This window comes from Schistocerca americana, chromosome 4, assembly GCF_021461395.2.
Source record: "Schistocerca americana isolate TAMUIC-IGC-003095 chromosome 4, iqSchAmer2.1, whole genome shotgun sequence".
Lineage (NCBI taxonomy): Eukaryota > Metazoa > Arthropoda > Insecta > Orthoptera > Acrididae > Schistocerca > Schistocerca americana.
In genome coordinates this window covers 312039555-312059446 of record NC_060122.1, presented here as the reverse complement: position 1 = coordinate 312059446, position 19892 = coordinate 312039555, and the positions used below count along the sequence as shown (strand labels likewise).

Here is a 19892-nt window from a genome sequence, read left to right as displayed (position 1 = left end):
TTCTATAATATCTGTCGCACCATGAGGTAACCCAATTGAAATCTTCCTATGTCTCCAAGATGTTTCCAAGTATACATCCTCTTATTGTGATTTCTGAACAGTGTATTTGCTATTATCACTTGAAATGATTTCACTTCGTTCATTGCTGACACTCCTACAGATGAGACACTAAAACTTTTTTGAGGTCTTACAGTTCGGTGCTGATAGGGGAGAAGAGTCTGGTAGCACTCCTCCATGGCTGTCAGTCCCACATGCTCCTCCATCTCAAGCTGTCAATATCTGTGGGACACCTGCAGTGTTGTATCCATGCTTGCGGCTGGGCACTCGCATGTGGGCATGGGGTTTTGGACACCAGAGCAAGTGAATTCCAATGATTGTCCAACTGTAGCAGGGACACAGCATATTCACTCTGGCCATGGGGAACTGGATGGTGATGCACCATAAAAATCAGGTCCGTCTCTGGTAGGGTACCCAGCCACTGCCACCTCTGGACCCTCTGGTGGACACACATTGTGGCAACACCATTTTTCATTTCTCTTCAGCTGGACCTTCTACTCTCTCCCCTCCTGCTCCCAGCTGTTCCTTCCCTCTGGTTCTAAGTCCTGTTTGCCAATCCCATCCATGCCCTCATCTCCCTCTGTTTGTAGGTGACCCAAGATGGATTGGATGTCAGAAAAAAAATCAGGCTGTGGCAGTCCACGAATGCATCTCCCTTCCATGCCAGTACTCAGTGTGGGTATGGAGTGGCCTCTGCTACAAGTATCAGAGCCACCAAGACTCTGACTGCACTGACTGGTGTGGACCTTCTGGCAGTGTGTCCCCAGTGTGGATACCAGGAGTTGGTACAACTGGAGGGGTTGTCCAACTCTTCCAAAGATGTCGTCTGACTCAGAGTGCTGCCTGGGGACCTGGCCATATGGGGGTCAGCCTGCTGGGATGCAGCTTGCAGTTTCTCCATGGAAGAAGTGATGTGGTAACCCACTGGGCTATCACCTAGATGTCAGGCACCAGTGCTTGACTAGCATATAGAATGCAACAGTCACTCTGCATCCAATATTGTGAGATGTGACCATCAGGGGAAGATACTGCTGCTGAGCGACTGTGCATGATGGCTCTGCAGGCATCTCCCAGTGCATCCTGTGACATGCTTTTTATTTATGCGTTCATCTCCCGGTGATCACCCTCAATCTGATCTTGCTCATTGTGGTATTTACCATACTAACTAGGACTTTCTGGAGATGTTGTATCGTGTTTGTTACGTTGTGAGTTACAATATTCACAGAGAACCAACAAAACTTTTTATTGCTATAGTATTTCTAGTCTCTAGACAGAGGCTACACCATACGTAACTATACAGTTTGTGTGGGAGAAATAAGATAGACAAAATTTACAGATACAACAAATTTATCCTCACCTCATTCATTGATGGTCCTATACTTTTGCAACACATAGATGGGTCTAGAATCTCAACAAACATTGATAATGCAAGGGAAATGAGCATATTAAATTTGCAACTGAACCACAATTACAGTTATTGAACAGATAATTTCCCACTCTGTCTGAATCTGTGATTAAATTTTAAATTAGTTGATTAAAACAGTACTCTCATTTTGCTGGGGCTGGATGTGCTGTCTTGTATGTGTGAGGTGTGCCCTGGAAAAGTCTATGGTTTATAAATCAACAAGACAAAATCTGGAAAAATGGGAAAGAGTGATTTTCAGTACTTAATTTGAAACATCATCTTAGCAGCTCCAGAAAGTAATTCATTGCTTTTGCTGGTTTCTTGGTTTAGATATGATGAAATTCATATGTATGCACTCTGGTGTTTAGTGCTATATAGTGCTACTCTCTCTTATTATGAGTGTCATGGTTGCTTCTGCTCATTCACCAACTCATGTGTTAGGCAGAAAGCACTGTTCAAAATAGCTGTTACAATCAGTAGTTTGTGTGGAAAAATGCATAGCTTTAAAACCTTTTTTAAGACACTTGTAGTGTACTCTACGAGTTCAAATTTTAATAGCGCATTTTTTTCAGGGTAGTCTCGCTGTGTAAAATATTTCAGTGTAAGTTTGAAGTGTTCCTCATATAGGTTTCAACAAATTGGACTGGGACCATTATCTTGTGGGTTTCAGGTTAACAATGGGTAACTTATCATAAGATATATATATGTATCGCCAAGCAGTGTCAAATCGCAAGAAAGAGCAGTTCATCTTTATTTCTGCATTTATTGAATTTATAAATTTAGATCTCACTTTCCCCACAAATGAAGCAGATGTATTGTCATGTGTTACTGGTTTGGAAAAGAAGAAACTCAGAAGTCTAAGAAGCCTAACATGCTAGGTATACAATTACCATCTGTGGTTTTACTTGTGAAGCAGTATTGAATTTATTTATGTTCATTTATTAACAGAAATTACCTACTCTCAGTTCCCCATTCCTAGACACAATAAGTAATGTACTATAACAGGTCAAATAATTAAACCATAGAAGACATAAATGTTAAATAAGTACTAACCTGAAGAATAAGATGAAGAATAGGGAAGAAAGTAATACTTCTGTATGGTGCTATGTTAAAAATTTTATGTCTCTGGCAAAGACAAATTACTACTCTCATAAAATATTTAACAGTACATGCTTCACTTCAAAGAACCAGGCAATTTAAAATTAATTCATTATAACTCCATGTACACATAGCAGCTCCCCCTCTCCCATATCAAAAGCTGTTGGCTTTATAACTCTATCAATTACATGGCTGTGTTATCACTTATCCAAATCACTATTAAAAATAAAGTAAAACTGTTTTATGCTTTTTGCTTTCCTTAAATAGGCGAATCATTAAAAAAACACATTGTGAAGTAGAATAATTACCTTTAAATTTGTATTTTTCCGTGTACGTAACCCACCCATCCACAGGTCAGCAAGGATTATTTGGCTACAGGGATGGGCTAGGAGTGCTCGATGATTTGCTGCTACTGCCAGGCTGAGACATGTCTGCCCACTCCAGTTCTGTAGTTCACAAGTCAACAATTGTTGTGTCTGGTCATCATCTTGGCGATAACAATAGTCCAGTAGCTCCAAAGCTGAAAATATTTAAGTGATTTAATATGATAGTACAGCTACCAGTGATAATACATTAGTGTAAGATTTTAAAGTGAAGTATAGTATAGACTAAAATTATTTACTAATTTTTCTTTGGCCATCAGTAGTACCCGTACTTACTAATGAGAAGATTGGATCGTATGATACATTTTCTCAGTAAAATAGGATGGTGGAATAAGAATTAAAAAATATGAATATGGTTTCAAAGATTTGTGTTGTGGCAACAGATCTATGAACTCAGCTGGTGGCAAAAGATCATGTAAGCAGCAAGTCCGTAAGTTAATTACTGGTCTGTGCTTACTGTTTCACAGGGACTCAATTATGAAAACCAGAACCCTTCACTGGCGTCCTCTTAAGATTTATTAAAAAAGACAAATAAATGGGATACACCAAATCTAAGGAAACAAGATAAAGTTGCACAGAAACATCAAATATTTCCCTAAGAAATTTGTGGGACGCACAACTATACACTAAACAAAAACTATATGACACTTTTTAACTTTATTTCTGTGTGTCAGAAGCTTTTTTTCACAATACAATATCGTATTAAGAACTTGTCAAAACAATGTAGGCACTACCCCATGTGATACAATGTGTGTATCTCTTGACTTTCACTTTTGTCACTGCAATCACTTTAGCTAAGCATAAAAGGTTTAAAGTTGGTCAAGGCTTTGATCTGTGAATTTAAGACACAAATGGAAAGTTACACTCACCAAACTGCATAATTTTTTAAAGGTTTGGCCCTGCTTTTCTTGTGAAAGTTAAATAACTTTAATGTAGAAAAGAAAGATTATAGATGGAGTACAAGCTTGGTTTGGACAAAGATGTTGGAAGGAAATTAACTGTCATTTTCATTTAAGGAAATTATGGAAAACTTATCGCTGGATGGAGATTTCAGTCCTGATCCTGCTGGTTCCACATCATGAAGTATTAAATCCAAGGTGCTATTTACATGGTCCAAACAAGTGATAGTCACTGGAGATAAGCCCAGACTGTAAGTGAAATGGGTCAAGGGCCCACAGTGCAATACTGCCAGTTTTGTTACATTCCTGTTAGCTGAGCTGGGATGAGTGTTGTTGCTTGTGGAGAAGTATCACCTTCCCACACAAAATTTCAAGTATTTTCTTGCAAATGGTATTCACTGCAGCCCCCTTGAGCCATCTGGAACAATACTTTTGATTAGCTATGGTACTTTCCTCCAAAAGATCCATGTTTATGAAGTCTTCCATTCCCAAAAGATTGTTAGTGATACCTTCCTAAAAGGCATCTGCAGTCTGCAATTTTTGGTGGTAGGAAATATTCCTCATTGCCTCCTCCATGTTTCCCTGTTTAGTCTTGCATATGTTTTATCTTAAGTGAAAGAATGAAAATATCTCGGGCGGCAATCAATTAAAAATTGCTTGTGGACTATCTTCTGCGTAGCCCTCTGTTCAAACATGAACTTGCAAGGCAGCAGTCTGACACATACTTCGTGAAGCAACATAACTTATTTCCATAATGGGTATCTCAGCATTACCGACACTGATTTTCATCTACATTGGAATGTTACACAATGTTAGTTGATGGTTCACATAGATAAATTTTTGACAATGTCCATATTCACTGGAATGCCAGAAATTCCACAGACATGCCTGTGTTGTTCATATGTCTTAAATATTGATCAACTGATGTATTAAGTCCTACACAGGTGCTTTTGACAATATTTCTTTACTAATTGTGCTGCCAGCCTTTTTCAAATTCTTAATGTTTTTGAATTTCCAGGACAACAGAAGCACTGTTTTCTGCTATTCTTGTTTATTGTGCTATGCATTCACTGTCATCATAATTTTGGATTCTTATTTCTCTTACAGGACAATGATAGGTTCATATGAAGTTGCATTAGTCTTAGAAAAAAAATGGCTCTGAGCACTATGGGACTTAACATCTACGGTCATCAGTCCCCTCGAACTTAGAACTACTTAAACCTAACTAACCTAAGGACTTCACACAACATCCAGTCATCACAAAGCAGAGAAAATCCCTGACCCCGCCGGGAGCATTAGTCTTAGATTTTTAAATTAAATCCTTGAACTATCCTCTCATGTTAATGCTATCAAAAAGTCAATCAAAATGATTTCAGGAACTGAATATAAAGCAGAGCTTCTGAAAACTAAATGCACATACTGGCTGTGACTTGACAGAACATAATAATCAAGTAATGGTTCAAATGGCTCTGAGCACTATGCGACTTAACTTCTGAGGTCATCAGTCGCCTAGAACTTAGAACTAATTAAACCTAACTAACCTAAGGACAACACACACATCCATGCCCGAGGCAGGATTCGAACCTGCGACCGAATCAAGTAATGAAAACTGTAAACTTACAACTCCCACTGCATGGTTCCTACCTGCACCTGCAATTATCCCTGCTGTAAAACCTGCCCCATGCATCCACCTACTACCTCTTACTCCAGCCCCATCCCTGATAAAACCTACAATGTTAAAGGCAGATCAGCATGTGAAACCAAAGATGGTGTTTGCCAACTAACATACGTTTACTATGCAGCTTATTATATATGAATGACCACCACAAAATTGGCTGAATCCATGAATTCACACAGGTCTATCTGCTTTGGGGACACCCAGTAACCAAATGCTAAGCATGCTCTACAGCTTGATTCAAGGGACCAAGTGCCTGCTACACCACACAGGCCACATGAATCCTTCCACCCAGTGCTAGTTTCCCCGATTTTCAGAGAAGGAAACATTTTCTCCAACATATTCTCACATCCTGCCACCCTCCTGGACATCATCTCCATTAATAAAGGAACTGAAGTGCCTAGTACACTGCGCAGTCCATTTGGATCCTTCCACCCAATAGTAGTTTCCCTGATTTTCAGAGATAGAAACTTGCTCTCCAACATATTCTCACATCCTGCTAACCTCTTCAACCCCTCTCCATATTTATTTCTGGTCCTGGACTTAAACCTCCATTAACAACCGCCCTCCACATTTATTTACCTCATGTCAATGGTAGTTTTTCATTATTTACTCAATTGAGGCCAGACAAACGTGTGGTTCCTGAAGAGGGACAGCAGCCTTTTCAGTAGTTGCAGGGGCAACAGTCTGGATGATTGACTGATCTGGCCTTGTAACACTAACCAAAATGGCCTTGCTGTGCTGGTACTGCAAACGGCTGAAAGCAAGGGGAAACTACAGCTGTAATTTTTCCCGAGGGCATGCAGCTTTACTGTATGGTCAAATGATGATGGCGTCCTCTTGGGTAAAATATTCCGGAGGTAAAATAATCCCCCATTCGGATCTCCGGGCGGGGACTACTCAAGAGGACGTCGTTATCAGGAGAAAGAAAACTGGCGTTCTACGGATCGGAGCGTGGAATGCCAGATTCCTTAATCGGGCAGGTAGGTTAGAAAATTTAAAAAGGGAAATGGATTGGTTGAAGTTAGATATAGTGGGAATTAGTGAAGTTCGGTGGCAGGAGGAACAAGACTTTTGGTCAGGTGAATACAGGGTTATAAACACAAAATCAAATAGGGGTAATGCAGGAGTAGGTTTAATAATGAGTAAAAAAATAGGGGTGTGGGTAAACTACTACAAACAGCATAGTGAACACATTATTGTGGCCACATGAAGCCCATGCCTACTACAGTAGTACAAGTTTATATGCCAACTAGCTCTGCAGATGATTAAGAAATTGATGAAATGTATGATGAGATAAATGAAATTATTCAGGTAGTGAAGGGAGACGAAAATTTAATAGTCATGGGTGACTGGAATTCGAGAGGAGGAAAAGGGAGAGAAGGAAACATAGTGGGTGAATATAGATTGGGGGAGAGAAATGGAAGAGGAAGCCGCCTGATAGAATTTTGCACAGAGCATAACTTAATCATAGCTAACACTTGGTTCAAGAATCATAAAAGAAGGTTTTATACCTGGAAGAATCCTGGAGATACTAGAAGGTATCAGAGAGATCATATAATGGTAAGACAGAGATTTAGGAACCAGGTTTTAAATTGTAAGACATTTACAGGGGCAGATGTGGACTCTGACCACAATCTATTGGTTATGAACTGTAGATTAAAACTGAAGAAACTGCAAAAAGATGGGAATTTAAGGAGATGGGACCTGGATAAACTGAAAGAACCAGAGGTTGTAGAGAGTTTCAGGGAGAGCATAAGTGAAAAATTGACAGGAATGGGGGAAAGAAATACAGTAGAAGAGGAATGAGTAGCTCTGAGGGATGAAGTAGTGAAGGCAGCAGAGGATCAAGTGGGTAAAAAGACGAGGGCTAGTAGAAATCCTTGGGTAACAGAAGAAATATTGAATTTAATTGATGAAAGGAGAAAATACAAACATGCAGTAAATGAAGCAGGCAAAAAGAAATACAAACGTCTCAAAAATGAGATCGACAGGAAGTGCAAAGTGGCTAAGCAGGGATGGCTAGAGGACAAATGTAAGGATGTAGAGGCTTATCTCACTAGGGGTAAGATAGATACTGCCTACAGGAAAATTAAAGAGACCTTTGGAGAAAAGAGAACGACTTGTATGAATATCAAGAGCTCAGATGGAAACCCAGTTCTAAGCAAAGAAGGGAAAGCAGAAAGGTGGAAGGAGTATATAGAGGGTCTATACAAGGGTGATGTACTTGAGGACAATATTATGGAAGTGGAAGAGGATGTAGATGAAGATGAAATGGGAGATACGATACTGCGTGAAGAGTTTGACAGAGCACTGAAAGACCAGAGTCAAAACAAGGCCCTGCGAGTAGACAACATTCCATTGGAACTACTGATGGCCTTGGGAGAGCCAGTCATGACAAAACTCTACCATCTGGTGAGCAAGATGTATGAGACAGGAGAAATACCCTCAGACTTCAAGAAGAATATAATAATTCCAATCCCGAAGAAAGCAGGTGTTGACAGATGTGAAAATTACCGAACTATCAGTTTAATAAGTCACAGCTGCAAAATACTAACGCGAATTCTTTACAGGCGAATGGGAAAACTGGTAGAAGCTGACCTCGGGGAAGATCAGTTTGGATTCCGTAGAAATGTTGGAACATGTGAGGCAATACTGACCCTACGACTTATCTTAGATAATAGATTAAGGAAAGACAAACCTACGTTTCTAGCATTTGTAGACTCAGAGAAAGTTTTTGACAATGTTGACTGGAATACTCTCTTTCTAGTTCTAAAGGTGGCAGGGGTAAAATACAGGGAGTGAAAGGCTATTTACAATTTGTACAGAAACCAGATGGCAGTTATAAGAGTCAAGGGGCATGAAAGGGAAGCAGTGGTTGGGAAGGGAGTGAGACAGGGTTGTAGCCTCTCCCTGATGTTATTCAATCTGTACATTGAGCAAGCAGTAAAGGAAACAAAATAAAAATTTGGAGTAGGTATTAAAGTCCATGGAGAGGAAAGAAAAACGTTGAGGTTTTAAAAGAGCAGTTGAATGGAATGGACAGTGTCTTGAAAGGAGGATATAAGATGAACATCAACAAAAGCAAAACGAGGATAGTGGAATGTAGTCGAATTAAGTCGGGTGATTCTGAGGGAATTCAATTAGGAAATATGGCGGTGCACTTAAAGTAGTAAATGAGTTTTGCTATTTGGGGAGCAAAGTAACTGATGATGGTCGAAGTAGAGAGGACATAAAATGTAGACTGGCAATGACAAGGAAAGCGTTTTTGAAGAAGAGAAATTTGTTAACATCGAGTATAGATTTAAGTGTCAGGAAGTCATTTCTGAAAGTATTTGTATGGAGTGTAGCCATGTATGGAAGTGAAACATGGACGATAAATAGTTTGGACAAGAAGAGAATAGAAGCTTTCAAAATGTGGTGCTACAGAAGAATGCTGAAGATTAGATGGGTAGATCACATAACTAATGAGGAGGTATGGAAAAGAATTGGGGAGGAGAGGAGTTTGTGGCACAACTAGACAAGAAGTAGTGACCGGTAGGTAGGACATGTTCTGAGGCATCAAGGGATCACAAATTTAGCATTGGAGGGCAGCGTGGAGGGTAAAAATCGTAGAGGGAGACCAAGAGATGAATACACTAAGCAGATTCAGAAGGATGTAGGTTGCAGTAAGTACTGGGAGATGATGAAGGTTGCACAGGATAGAGTAGCATGGAGAGCTGCATCAAACCAGTCTCAGGACTGAAGACCACAACGACAACAACTCAATTGAACATTTTTCTTTTATTTTTACCTTCATGTCCTCCCTCCCCCTGAATCTCTCACTTCTTAATTGTGCTATTCATCCACTTCTCATTTCTCTTCCTCTCAATCCATCTTTAATTCTCACTAGGGATGGGAAAAAGGTCAGGTATCTGTTACAAATCACAGTGTTTCAGAGGTCAGAGTTTTCATGAACTTTACAGTGTTTGGCTTCAATTTCAGTCACAACTAGAAATCACAAGCAGGTAATAGCAACTAAAATTTGCATTTAACATTCAATGTCCTGTGCCATCTGTTGGGTGACATTTGTACTTTATTCTAAAACTTTGATCTTATGCTTTGAATGTACAACCGGTGTCAAAGAAATGAACCAAGAAACTAATTTTCTCTGATAAGGATAGGTCCCCACTGGTGGGATTAACTTTTTGAAAAAAAGAAAAGAAAAATACAGTGATAAGGTTATGGCCCCAGGTATCATGCACTGCAGACCTTCACCATGATAGGCCCTCACTTGCAAGTAATTGATGAAAGAAATTTCAGAATTTGCATGATGCTCAATAGCATTCATTTACATAGACTGGTTGTGTGGTCTAATGAGTGGCATAATGACTTCTTATGCAAGAGATCGTGGGTTTGAGTCTTGTCAGATGCATTAAATTTTTTGTTGTATTTGGATCTTTATGAAATGACATTCACCATTATTTTTATTCAGTGAATTGGTTTAAATGTAATATTTTGCTTCTGTTCCTTTGTCACATCATTTTAATCACTGTATGAACTCTCATTTCTTTCATTTTTCCTTTATATCAATCTCTTTCCATTCAAAAGGTTTCTGAATTTTATTATATTAATCTTTTATAATATTCAATTATTTGGAAACTGTGATTTATTGGTTAAAAAACAAAAGACAAAATAAAATATTTGTATAGGATGTGCAATCTCGGGAAAGATGTATTTTTTATTGCAAGATGTCCATTTTTTTGCATGGTAATCATTATACAAACATCTAAAATGTAGCTTAAATTTCTGTACGCTATGAAAAATGCAAGGGCAAGTCCACTACATAACTTTTAACAGTCATATGTCTCTTCAAATATTGCACTAAAACTACTCTGGGTGTCAACTTCTAACAGGAAGGTCCATACTTCCCACTCTTTTGAATTGCAATATCACAACTTTAAAACATATAACCACGTCTTCATCAATAATGCAGATGAAATTTTAATGAAAGAAGTGTCTAAGTAAAATGAAACTCAAGTAAAATAAGGAATAGATGTAATGAATGCAATAAACAGGAAAAAAACAGTATGATGAAATAAAAGAAATTAAATCAAAATTAACGCATAAAATTAATTAAAAACACATGAACAAGGATATCAGCAGAAAAAGAATGATAGGAAGAAAAATTTGATATTATGATTACAATGATGTGACGAAGGAATGGAAATATGAAATTACATTTAAATCAATTAGCAGAATAAAAATGATGATCAAAGACATTTCAATAAAGATTTGAAAATAAAACAATATAGTGCACCTGATGAGATTTGAACCACAACCTCCTGAATGTGAAGCCCCTCACCCTGTCCATTACATTGTACAGCAAGTCCATGCAACACAACTTTTTTAATGCTATTGAATGTGATGCAAAATTCCAATTTTTTTTTCACCAATTACTCACAGATGAGGGCCCACCAGACTGAATGACTGCAGTGTTTGAAACTTGGGATCTTACTCTATATAACCATATAGATGGTTTCAAGAAGTCGATAGATTAACGGGTGATAATTCAGTTGAGGGTTGAGAGTTGGTGAAGCTATTGAACGTGAATGCCAAATAAGGGTTATGGTAACAGAGTGGCCTATGATGTGGCCTAACAGTTATGTATGGGCCATATTTAAACACAATTAATGCACTTTTCATCATAAAAAGTAAATCTGCAAGGTTAATTCAGAAAATGCATGACAAGTATTTTGATGTGTATTATATACATATAACACACATAAGCTATGAAAAATGCAAGGGTAAGCCCACTACATAACTTTTATCAAATGTTTAACAGTCATATGTCTCTTCAAATATTGCACTCAAACTACTCTGGTTGTCAACTTTTAACTGGAAGATCCATACTCCCCACTCTTTTCAGTTGCAATAACCTAGTCTTCATCAATAGCTACATGCAGAAAATTTAGGAGTATGACATGGCTTGAACAAGGAGAGGATGGAATTTTCATTAATCACTGACAGCATATTTCCCTTTCCAACCATATAATAACTTCAATGACACACTGCTGAAATAAACAGTTTGCAAACTTCACATGGGAAAACATATGACCTGGTTGCACTGATACACTTCACCTGACCAGAAATACTAGTGAGCAGGTATAATTGTTATTTGCTACTTGTAACTAATCACAGTGTAGCATATGTGGTGATAAATTCCAGAAATCACATGTTAATGTTGCAGAGTGACACAAGTTATGAATTCTTAAACTGCAAATTTAAACTGTAGCAAATTGTAACTGAAAATCACAGTTACCAAAAAGCAGCATTCAAGGAAATCACTGATATTAGAAAGTCACAGTTTAGTCCATCCATACTTAGAACTCTATCCTCTGATCATCTCAGGACTGAAGCCTTTGGCTTATAAACTCTTTGAAGCATCCCCCCTTATCTTTGTCTCCTCTCATACTCACAATAGGTGGGTCCCTCTCAACCTGGGGTCTGAGTGAGCTGCCTCTGCTTCCAAACTTTTCCAAACCTAACCTCATTCCTCCCTGAGGAAGGAACTAACATTTCCAAAAGCTAGAAATATATTTCTGGAATGTAGGAAAGGACTGATTACTACTTGCCACAAAGATGACACATTAACTTGCAGACAGGCAAAATTACCAAAAGACAGTTACATATAGCTTTCGGTTACAGCCTTCATCATCAGCAAAAGAGAAACACACATCATTCATACACACAAGCAAGCACATCTCATACATCTGACCACCAACTCCAGCATCTCACACTGGCCTGAGATGCTAGAGTTGGTGGTTATGTGTGCATGAGGTGTGCTTGCTTGTGTGTATGAATAGTGTGTGTTTTACTTTTGCTGATGAAGGGTGTGGCCAAAAGCATTATTTAAGTGTCTTCTTTACGGTAAGTAGCAATCTGTCTTTATGCACTGCTGATATTCCTGCATGGAGATCCCATTGTTTGAAATTTATTACTTCTCTGTTTTCCAGTGCATTTGTTGATGGTAAGTAGTGGCAAGTCAGTGTGCTTCATTTTAATTTTACTCAAAAGAAATATACTCCTGATACATTTAATTAAAGAGTACTCTTTGCTTCTAGAGATCACTTGTAGTTATAAACTGCAATAATAATTTACCAATATTTTCAAATTCTTTGCCATAATTTCTGAGCTCTTCATATATTTCAGTTTCCAGATCATCTTCGGCAGCCTCATGAGCCATTGCTTTGTACAGTTTACAAGCTACTAAAGCTTTGGCTAATGCTTCTTCACCATGTTGCCACATGAGCAAAGCCATCTGCTGTCGCTTGGTTAACACGGCCCATGTCTAAAACAATCAGAAAAGTGATCAAAAGTTAACAGAGTATAAATTTTGATGAACAAAGTTCAACATCCAATAAATTATGAAACAGAATTGCTGGCCAGCACTTAGGTGATAAAAGATGCCTATAAACACATATAGAAGTGAGATAAAAACACTACCTAGATTTCAGAACTAATAATTCCTTTGTTAAAAAGAAGTTTAAAAAGAACACATAGGTCACCCAGACCCCAGGATGAGAGAGACTCACCTGTAATAGGTCTTCCCAAAGTATCTCTCTCTCCTCCCCAATGAAAGAACTGCTAGTTGCAGAAGCTAGGTAGTATGTCCCTTTTAATTTTTTATGCATCTCTATGTATCTGTCAGCAACACGATACATTTCACCTCCTGAATACTTTGCCTCATAATTTACTGATTTCCTTGATTGAATTTTCTTTTGATATAATCTTCAATTTATAGTAAATAAACCAGAACAAATGTTATTTACAAGCAAAAAAGCAAATGAAGAGAAGGAATGAAACTGCCAGGTGCAGTTGTCATATATGTGCACTCATGAAACAGAAGAAAGTGTCAGTGAACTGCTGCAATGTCTTCCTTTATTTTTGGGAGGAGAAAGATGATAGGAAGGAAAGTTTTATAAACCAAACACAGGAAGACATTGGTTTTAGTTGCATGGATCATTTATAATGCTGTTAAGATTCAAATAGAATAGAACAGAATATTATTCACTTTCAAACATACTTGCATGCATTCGGTGTCAACATACACTCCTGGAAATTGAAATAAGAACACTGTGAATTCATTGTCCCAGGAAGGGGAAACTTTATTGACACATTTCTGGGGTCAGATACATCACATGATCACACTGACAGAACCACAGGCACATAGACACAGGCAACAGAGCATGCACAATGTCGGCACTAGTACAGTGTATATCCACCTTTCGCAGCAATGCAGGCTGCTATTCTCCCATGGAGACGATCGTAGAGATGCTGGATGTAGTCCTGTGGAACGGCTTGCCATGCCATTTCCACCTGGCACCTCAGTTGGACCAGCGTTCGTGCTGGACGTGCAGACCGCGTGAGACGACGCTTCATCCAGTCCCAAACATGCTCAATGGGGGACAGATCCGGAGATCTTGCTGGCCAGGGTAGTTGACTTACACCTTCTAGAGCACGTTGGGTGGCACGGGATACATGCGGACATGCATTGTCCTGTTGGAACAGCAAGTTCCCTTGCCGGTCTAGGAATGGTAGAACGATGGGTTCGATGACGGTTTGGATGTACCGTGCACTATTCAGTGTCCCCTCGACGATCACCAGTGGTGTACGGCCAGTGTAGGAGATCGCTCCCCACACCATGATACCGGGTGATGGCCCTGTGTGCCTCGGTCGTATGCAGTCCTGATTGTGGCGCTCACCTGCACGGTGCCAAACACGCATACGACCATCATTGGCACCAAGGCAGAAGCGACTTTCATCGCTGAAGACGACACATCTCCATTTGTCCCTCCATTCACGCCTGTCGCGACACCACTGGAGGCGGGCTGCACGATGTTGGGGCGTGAGCGGAAGACGGCCTAACGGTGTGCGGGACCGTAGCCCAGCTTCATGGAGACGGTTGCGAATGGTCCTCGCCGATACCCCAGGAGCAACAGTGTCCCTAATTTGCTGGGAAGTGGCGGTGCGGTCCCCTACGGCACTGCGTAGGATCCTACGGTCTTGGCGTGCATCTGTGTGTCGCTGCGGTCCGGTCCCAGGTCGACGGGCACGTGCACCTTCCGCCGACCACTGGCGACAACATCGATGTACTGTGGAGACCTCACGCCCCACGTGTTGAGCAATTCGGCGGTACGTCCACCCGGCCTCCCGCATGCCCACTATACGCCCTCGCTCAAAGTCCGTCAACTGCACATACGGTTCACGTCCACGCTGTCGCGGCATGCTACCAGTGTTAAAGACTGCGATGGAGCTCCGTATGCCACGGCAAACTGGCTGACACTGACGGCGGTGGTGCACAAATGCTGCGCAGCTAGCGCCATTCGACGGCCAACAACGCGGTTCCTGGTGTGTCCGCTGTGCCGTGCGTGTGATCATTGCTTGTACAGCCCTCTCGCAGTGTCCGGAGCAAGTATGGTGGGTCTGACACACCGGTGTCAATGTGTTCTTTTTTCCATTTCCAGGAGTGTATAAATAAATTAACATACATCTCTAGTTACAACATTACATGGCCCCTTGCCTAATTAAGTTGTAACTACATTATAAGAAGCATTAATCTAAGTTTTTCCTTTAGGAATGCACATTGTTATGCAAGCTGACCTCTATTTAAAAGTCTAATACAGTATGCCACATTGAATCAACATATCACATTAATAACTTCATAAGACATTACTATTTATAATTTTATGGACTTAGTGAATCAAAATTCCGAGTTCTCTATTCCTTCATTGGATGAAATGCTTTACCTTTGACCTCGGGTGCCCATAAAATAGTTTGTAGTGGGAGTGGTGGCTTGGCCTGGGGGTATGGAGCATTTTTAATATCTTGGAAGACAAATGGCAACTTGTTAGCAGCTATAAAAAAGTCCCAGATCAAGCCCTGTTAAAACCCTGCACAACACTGACTTTTTAATCATATTCTTGAAAGAGAAAGACCTAACTATACTATGTTTTTTTTACTAGGGAGGTAGGGGAGGAACCCTTACTTCCAGGCATGGGTGCTCTTGCCTTTGACTGATTTCAGTATAATTTCCTAGCTAATGCGTTACACACTGACAGTTTTCTCCATCAAAATCTCTTGCTTTCTATGACTGATGACAAGTTTTTATACACAGTGACCCATGTAATGCAGCCACTCCCAATATTTCTTAAACAGTTCAAGGCATCATCCAAATAAGAGTTTTGGTCAATAACAGGAGTGAGTATTTTGTTCTGTGGACAAGTACCTACTTTTGTTAACCATTGTGACACTGATGCAGTAACTCTTTTTTCACAAGGAACTGTAGGCATTTTTAACAAAACTCCACAGACCATGGAAAGAGTAGCTTAACGATAAAGCTCACATCAATGTTAAACCACAAACATTTGCCAAGAATGTGCACAAAAATGTGCTGCACATGAGGCTGAAGTCTGAGAAGAGCATAGTTCTTTGGAAAAATTGGCATGTACTGTGTCATTCTCTTTCTGTTCTTCAGGTATTAAAATCCAATAAGAAAAGTACATTGTCCCATTATTAAGGTATGTTATTGGTTCAATATTTGACATATTATGCATTGATCAGCATAACAATACAACAAAACACTAAACATTATGCACACTCTCATTTACCAAAATATTACTTTAATTTATTGAACCACTTATTAATTATATAGAATGTCCAACCACACATAGAACACTTTAAACACTGCAGCTTTGAAAACATAACAAAATGTGCAAACTTGTGAATGGATGATCTGTTGTTGCAGAAGAACATATATTATTGCACATGTGCAGCATGGACAGAAAAAATAACAGTAATACCATATATAAACATTTCGTTTCCATTTTCTGTCAGATTTTAATACACTAACAATGTCTATTGTTCCTTATTGCACTACAACATCCCCAGAAATTTCTCATGCTGTCTGAATATAGATGGTAACTGTGGTGTTAAATTAATTTCTCATTGACTTTTGATGAAACCAAATTGTCAGAGGTCAGTTACTTGGTGCATTATTAAGAACAGTTGCAAACTTATTATGCGTGTCTAAAGCTATAGTATTGCTGATTGCAACAAGATGGCTGATTATTTTGAAACCTTGAATACCATTCTCCCTCAAAACAGTTTGCATAACAATAGTATTCTTTGTCAGAATATGGATAGCGAAGCTAGCCTATTACCTAACAAGTTTAGAAGTAACAAGTTTGGAATTATTATTTAGTTTATTACTTAAGTTAGAATTATTATTTGGTTTAGAATTATTATTGTTATAGTTAACAAGTTTAGAATTATTTCAGATGCCAGTATATAGACACTCAATGGCCTGAATAAGAGGCAACTGAATGACCATTAACCAGTGCAGTTGAAGCTTCTTTGTACAATATTTTGAAAATAGCATTACAGTGAAATCTTACCAGCAGTTCATTAAACGGGTAATCAAAGAGGGCTGTTTCTTTTGTGGCTGGCAGTGTCTCAGCAAGCAAGCTGAGAGTCAGATTTGTGTTTCCATAATAACGTATGAATGAAGCACTGTTTCTGTGCACATGTGGTGACTTCTTCATAACTTTTGCATATATCAAGCGAAATTTTCTTCTAGTGTAGTAAGACCTTAAAGAAAGATAAATGAATTACACACAATTATACTGAATCATTTACTAAAGTAGGACATCAAATTGTACAAGCGTATTGAAAAATTTTGTAATACACGAAAGGCTTTGCAGAATCAAAACAGAACAAACTCTTAGTGCAAAAAGTAAAGATAACCATTTACCTTTTGGGTGAGGCATTAAGTGGCTGACAGGTACACAAGAAACAATGAAAATATTGCTGAGCTTTTGAACAAGCCTTTGAAGAACAACAGTCTATTCCAGTCATGATGTTCCAACAACACATTAATACAAACTATTTATTTGCAAATGATTTTATAAAAATGGTTTACAAAATAAACAAAAGGAAGCCATTTTGTTACTTACAATGACTCACTATATAAGATGTATAACTTAAATAATCACCTGTAAGCTCCACCCATCAATTTGTTTATAACTAATCCAATATCGTGTAACGTGTAAACATAGCCCCGAGGAATGTGAGGTCGAACATCACGCAATATGTAGCCCAAGGTATTCGTAGGGCCTTGTTTCTGCAAAACAATAACTTATGATCAGTATCAGCAACAGAATCATAACTACATAATTGTTTATAACAAAAGTAATTTTATTTGTGATAATTAGTTAATAATATACTGTTTCCTCTACAATGCAGATCATACAAGCTAAAGCAAACTTCTTATCAGAAATAAATGTAGGATAATAAATATACATTCTACTGTCTCATGAAGGGACACATTATGCAATTTCAAAGCAGTAATAATGACCTGTTAACCCTAGAAATGGTCATACCCTAAATGAAATACAGTAAAATACGAGGTGGCTAAAATGCTGTAATGGAATCAGCACATAGATAAATTAATCAACATGCTAAATTCAGCATGTTGTGTCCTTAGATGCAACTCTCATTGTTTTCACCTACAGACAATTATTATGTCTTATTTAGCATATTTTTAAATCACTATCGTCTGACGGAATTATATTCTAGGCAGTGCACCTAAGGTAAACAAAGCATTTATCCAGCAGAAACAAGTGAAAAGCTTAGAAATATCCATCTATCCATCATGTACTGCTTCTGTATAGGCCATGAAGCACACACAGAGGCATTTAAGCAGGCATTCTTCCTTTGCTCTTTTATGTGATTTGGAATAGGATGAAATGCTATTATCTGATACAATGCTAAATACCCCTCATGAACCATGGACCTTGCCGTTGGTGGGGAGGCTTGCGTGCCTCAGCGATACAGATGGCCATACCGTAGGTGCAACCACAACAGAGGGGTATCTGTTGAGAGGCCAGACAAACATGTGGTTCCTGAAGAGGGGCAGCAGCCTTTTCAGTAGTTGCAGGGGCAACAGTCTGGATGATTGACTGATCTGGCCTCGTAACATTAACCACAACGGCCTTGCTGTGCTGGTACTGCAACTGGCTGAAAGCAAGGGGAAACTACAGCCGTAATTATTCCCGAGGACATGCAGCTTTACTGTATGATTAAATGATGATGGCGTCCTCTTGGGTAAAATATTCCGGAGGTAAAATAGTCCCCCATTCGGATCTCCGGGCGGGGACTACTCAAGAGGACGTCGTTATCAGGAGAAAGAAAACTGGCATTCTACGGATCGGAGTGTGGAATGTCAGATCCCTTAATCGGGCAGGTAGGTTAGAAAATTTAAAAAGGGAAATGGATAGGTTAAAGTTAGATATAGTGGGAATTAGTGAAGTTCGGTGGCAGGAGGAACAAGACTTTTGGTCCGGTGATTACAGGGTTATAAATACAAAATCAAATAGGGGTAATGCAGGAGTAGGTTTAATAATGAATAAAAAATAGGAGTGCGGGTTAGCTACTACAAACAGCATAGTGAATGCATTATTGTGGCCAAGATAGACACAAAGCCCATGCCTACTACAGTAGTACAACTATATGCCAACTAGCTCTGCAGATGATGTAGAAATTGATGAAATGTATGACGAGATAAAAGAAATTATTCAGGTAGTGAAGGGAGACGAAAATTTAATAGTTATGGGTGACTGGAATTCGTCAGTAGGAAAAGGGAGAGAAGGAAACATAGTAGGTGAATATGGATTGGGGGGAAGAAATGAAAGGGGAAGCCGCCTTGTAGAATTTTGCACAGAGCATAACTTAATCATAGCTAACACTTGGTTCAAGAATCATAAAAGAAGGTTTTATACCTGGAAGAATCCTGGAGATACTAAAAGGTATCAGATAGATTATATAATGGTAAGACAGAGATTTAGGAACCAGGTTTTAAATTGTAAGACATTTCCAGGGGCAGATGTGGATTCTGACCACAATCTATTGGTTATGAACTGCAGATTGAAACTGAAGAAACTGCAAAAAGATGGGAATTTAAGGAGATGGGACCTGGATAAACTGAAAGAACCAGAGGTTGTAGAGAGTTTCAGGAAGAGCATAAGGGAACAATTGACAGGAATGGGGGAAAGAAATACAGTAGAAGAAGAGTGGGTAGCTCTGAGGGATGAAGTAGTGAAGGCAGCAGAGGATCAAGTAGGTAAAAAGATGAGGGCTAATAGTAATCCTTGGGTAACAGAAGAAATATTGAATTTAATTGATGAAAGGAGAAAATATAAGACTGCAGTAAGTGAAGCAGGCAAAAAAGAATACAAACATCTCAAAAATGAGATTGACAGGAAGTGCAAAATGGCTAAGCAGGGATGGCTAGAGGACAAATGTAAGGATGTAGAGGCTTGTCTCATTAGGGGTAAGAT

General features: G+C 39.1%; 1 protein-coding gene across 1 annotated transcript in view; it reads right to left on the bottom strand.

Moving 5' to 3' along the window:
* The window catches only part of LOC124613441 (transient receptor potential cation channel trpm), a 205034-nt gene that overhangs the window by 81968 nt on the left and 103174 nt on the right, over positions 1-19892 (bottom strand). The window contains exons 10-13 of the mRNA XM_047142142.1: positions 17550-17677; positions 16953-17145; positions 12658-12847; positions 2869-3080 (exon numbers count right to left, since the gene is read on the bottom strand). Coding sequence (XP_046998098.1) covers positions 2869-3080; positions 12658-12847; positions 16953-17145; positions 17550-17677 — 723 coding nt within the window. The remainder of the gene's footprint in view (positions 1-2868; positions 3081-12657; positions 12848-16952; positions 17146-17549; positions 17678-19892) is intronic.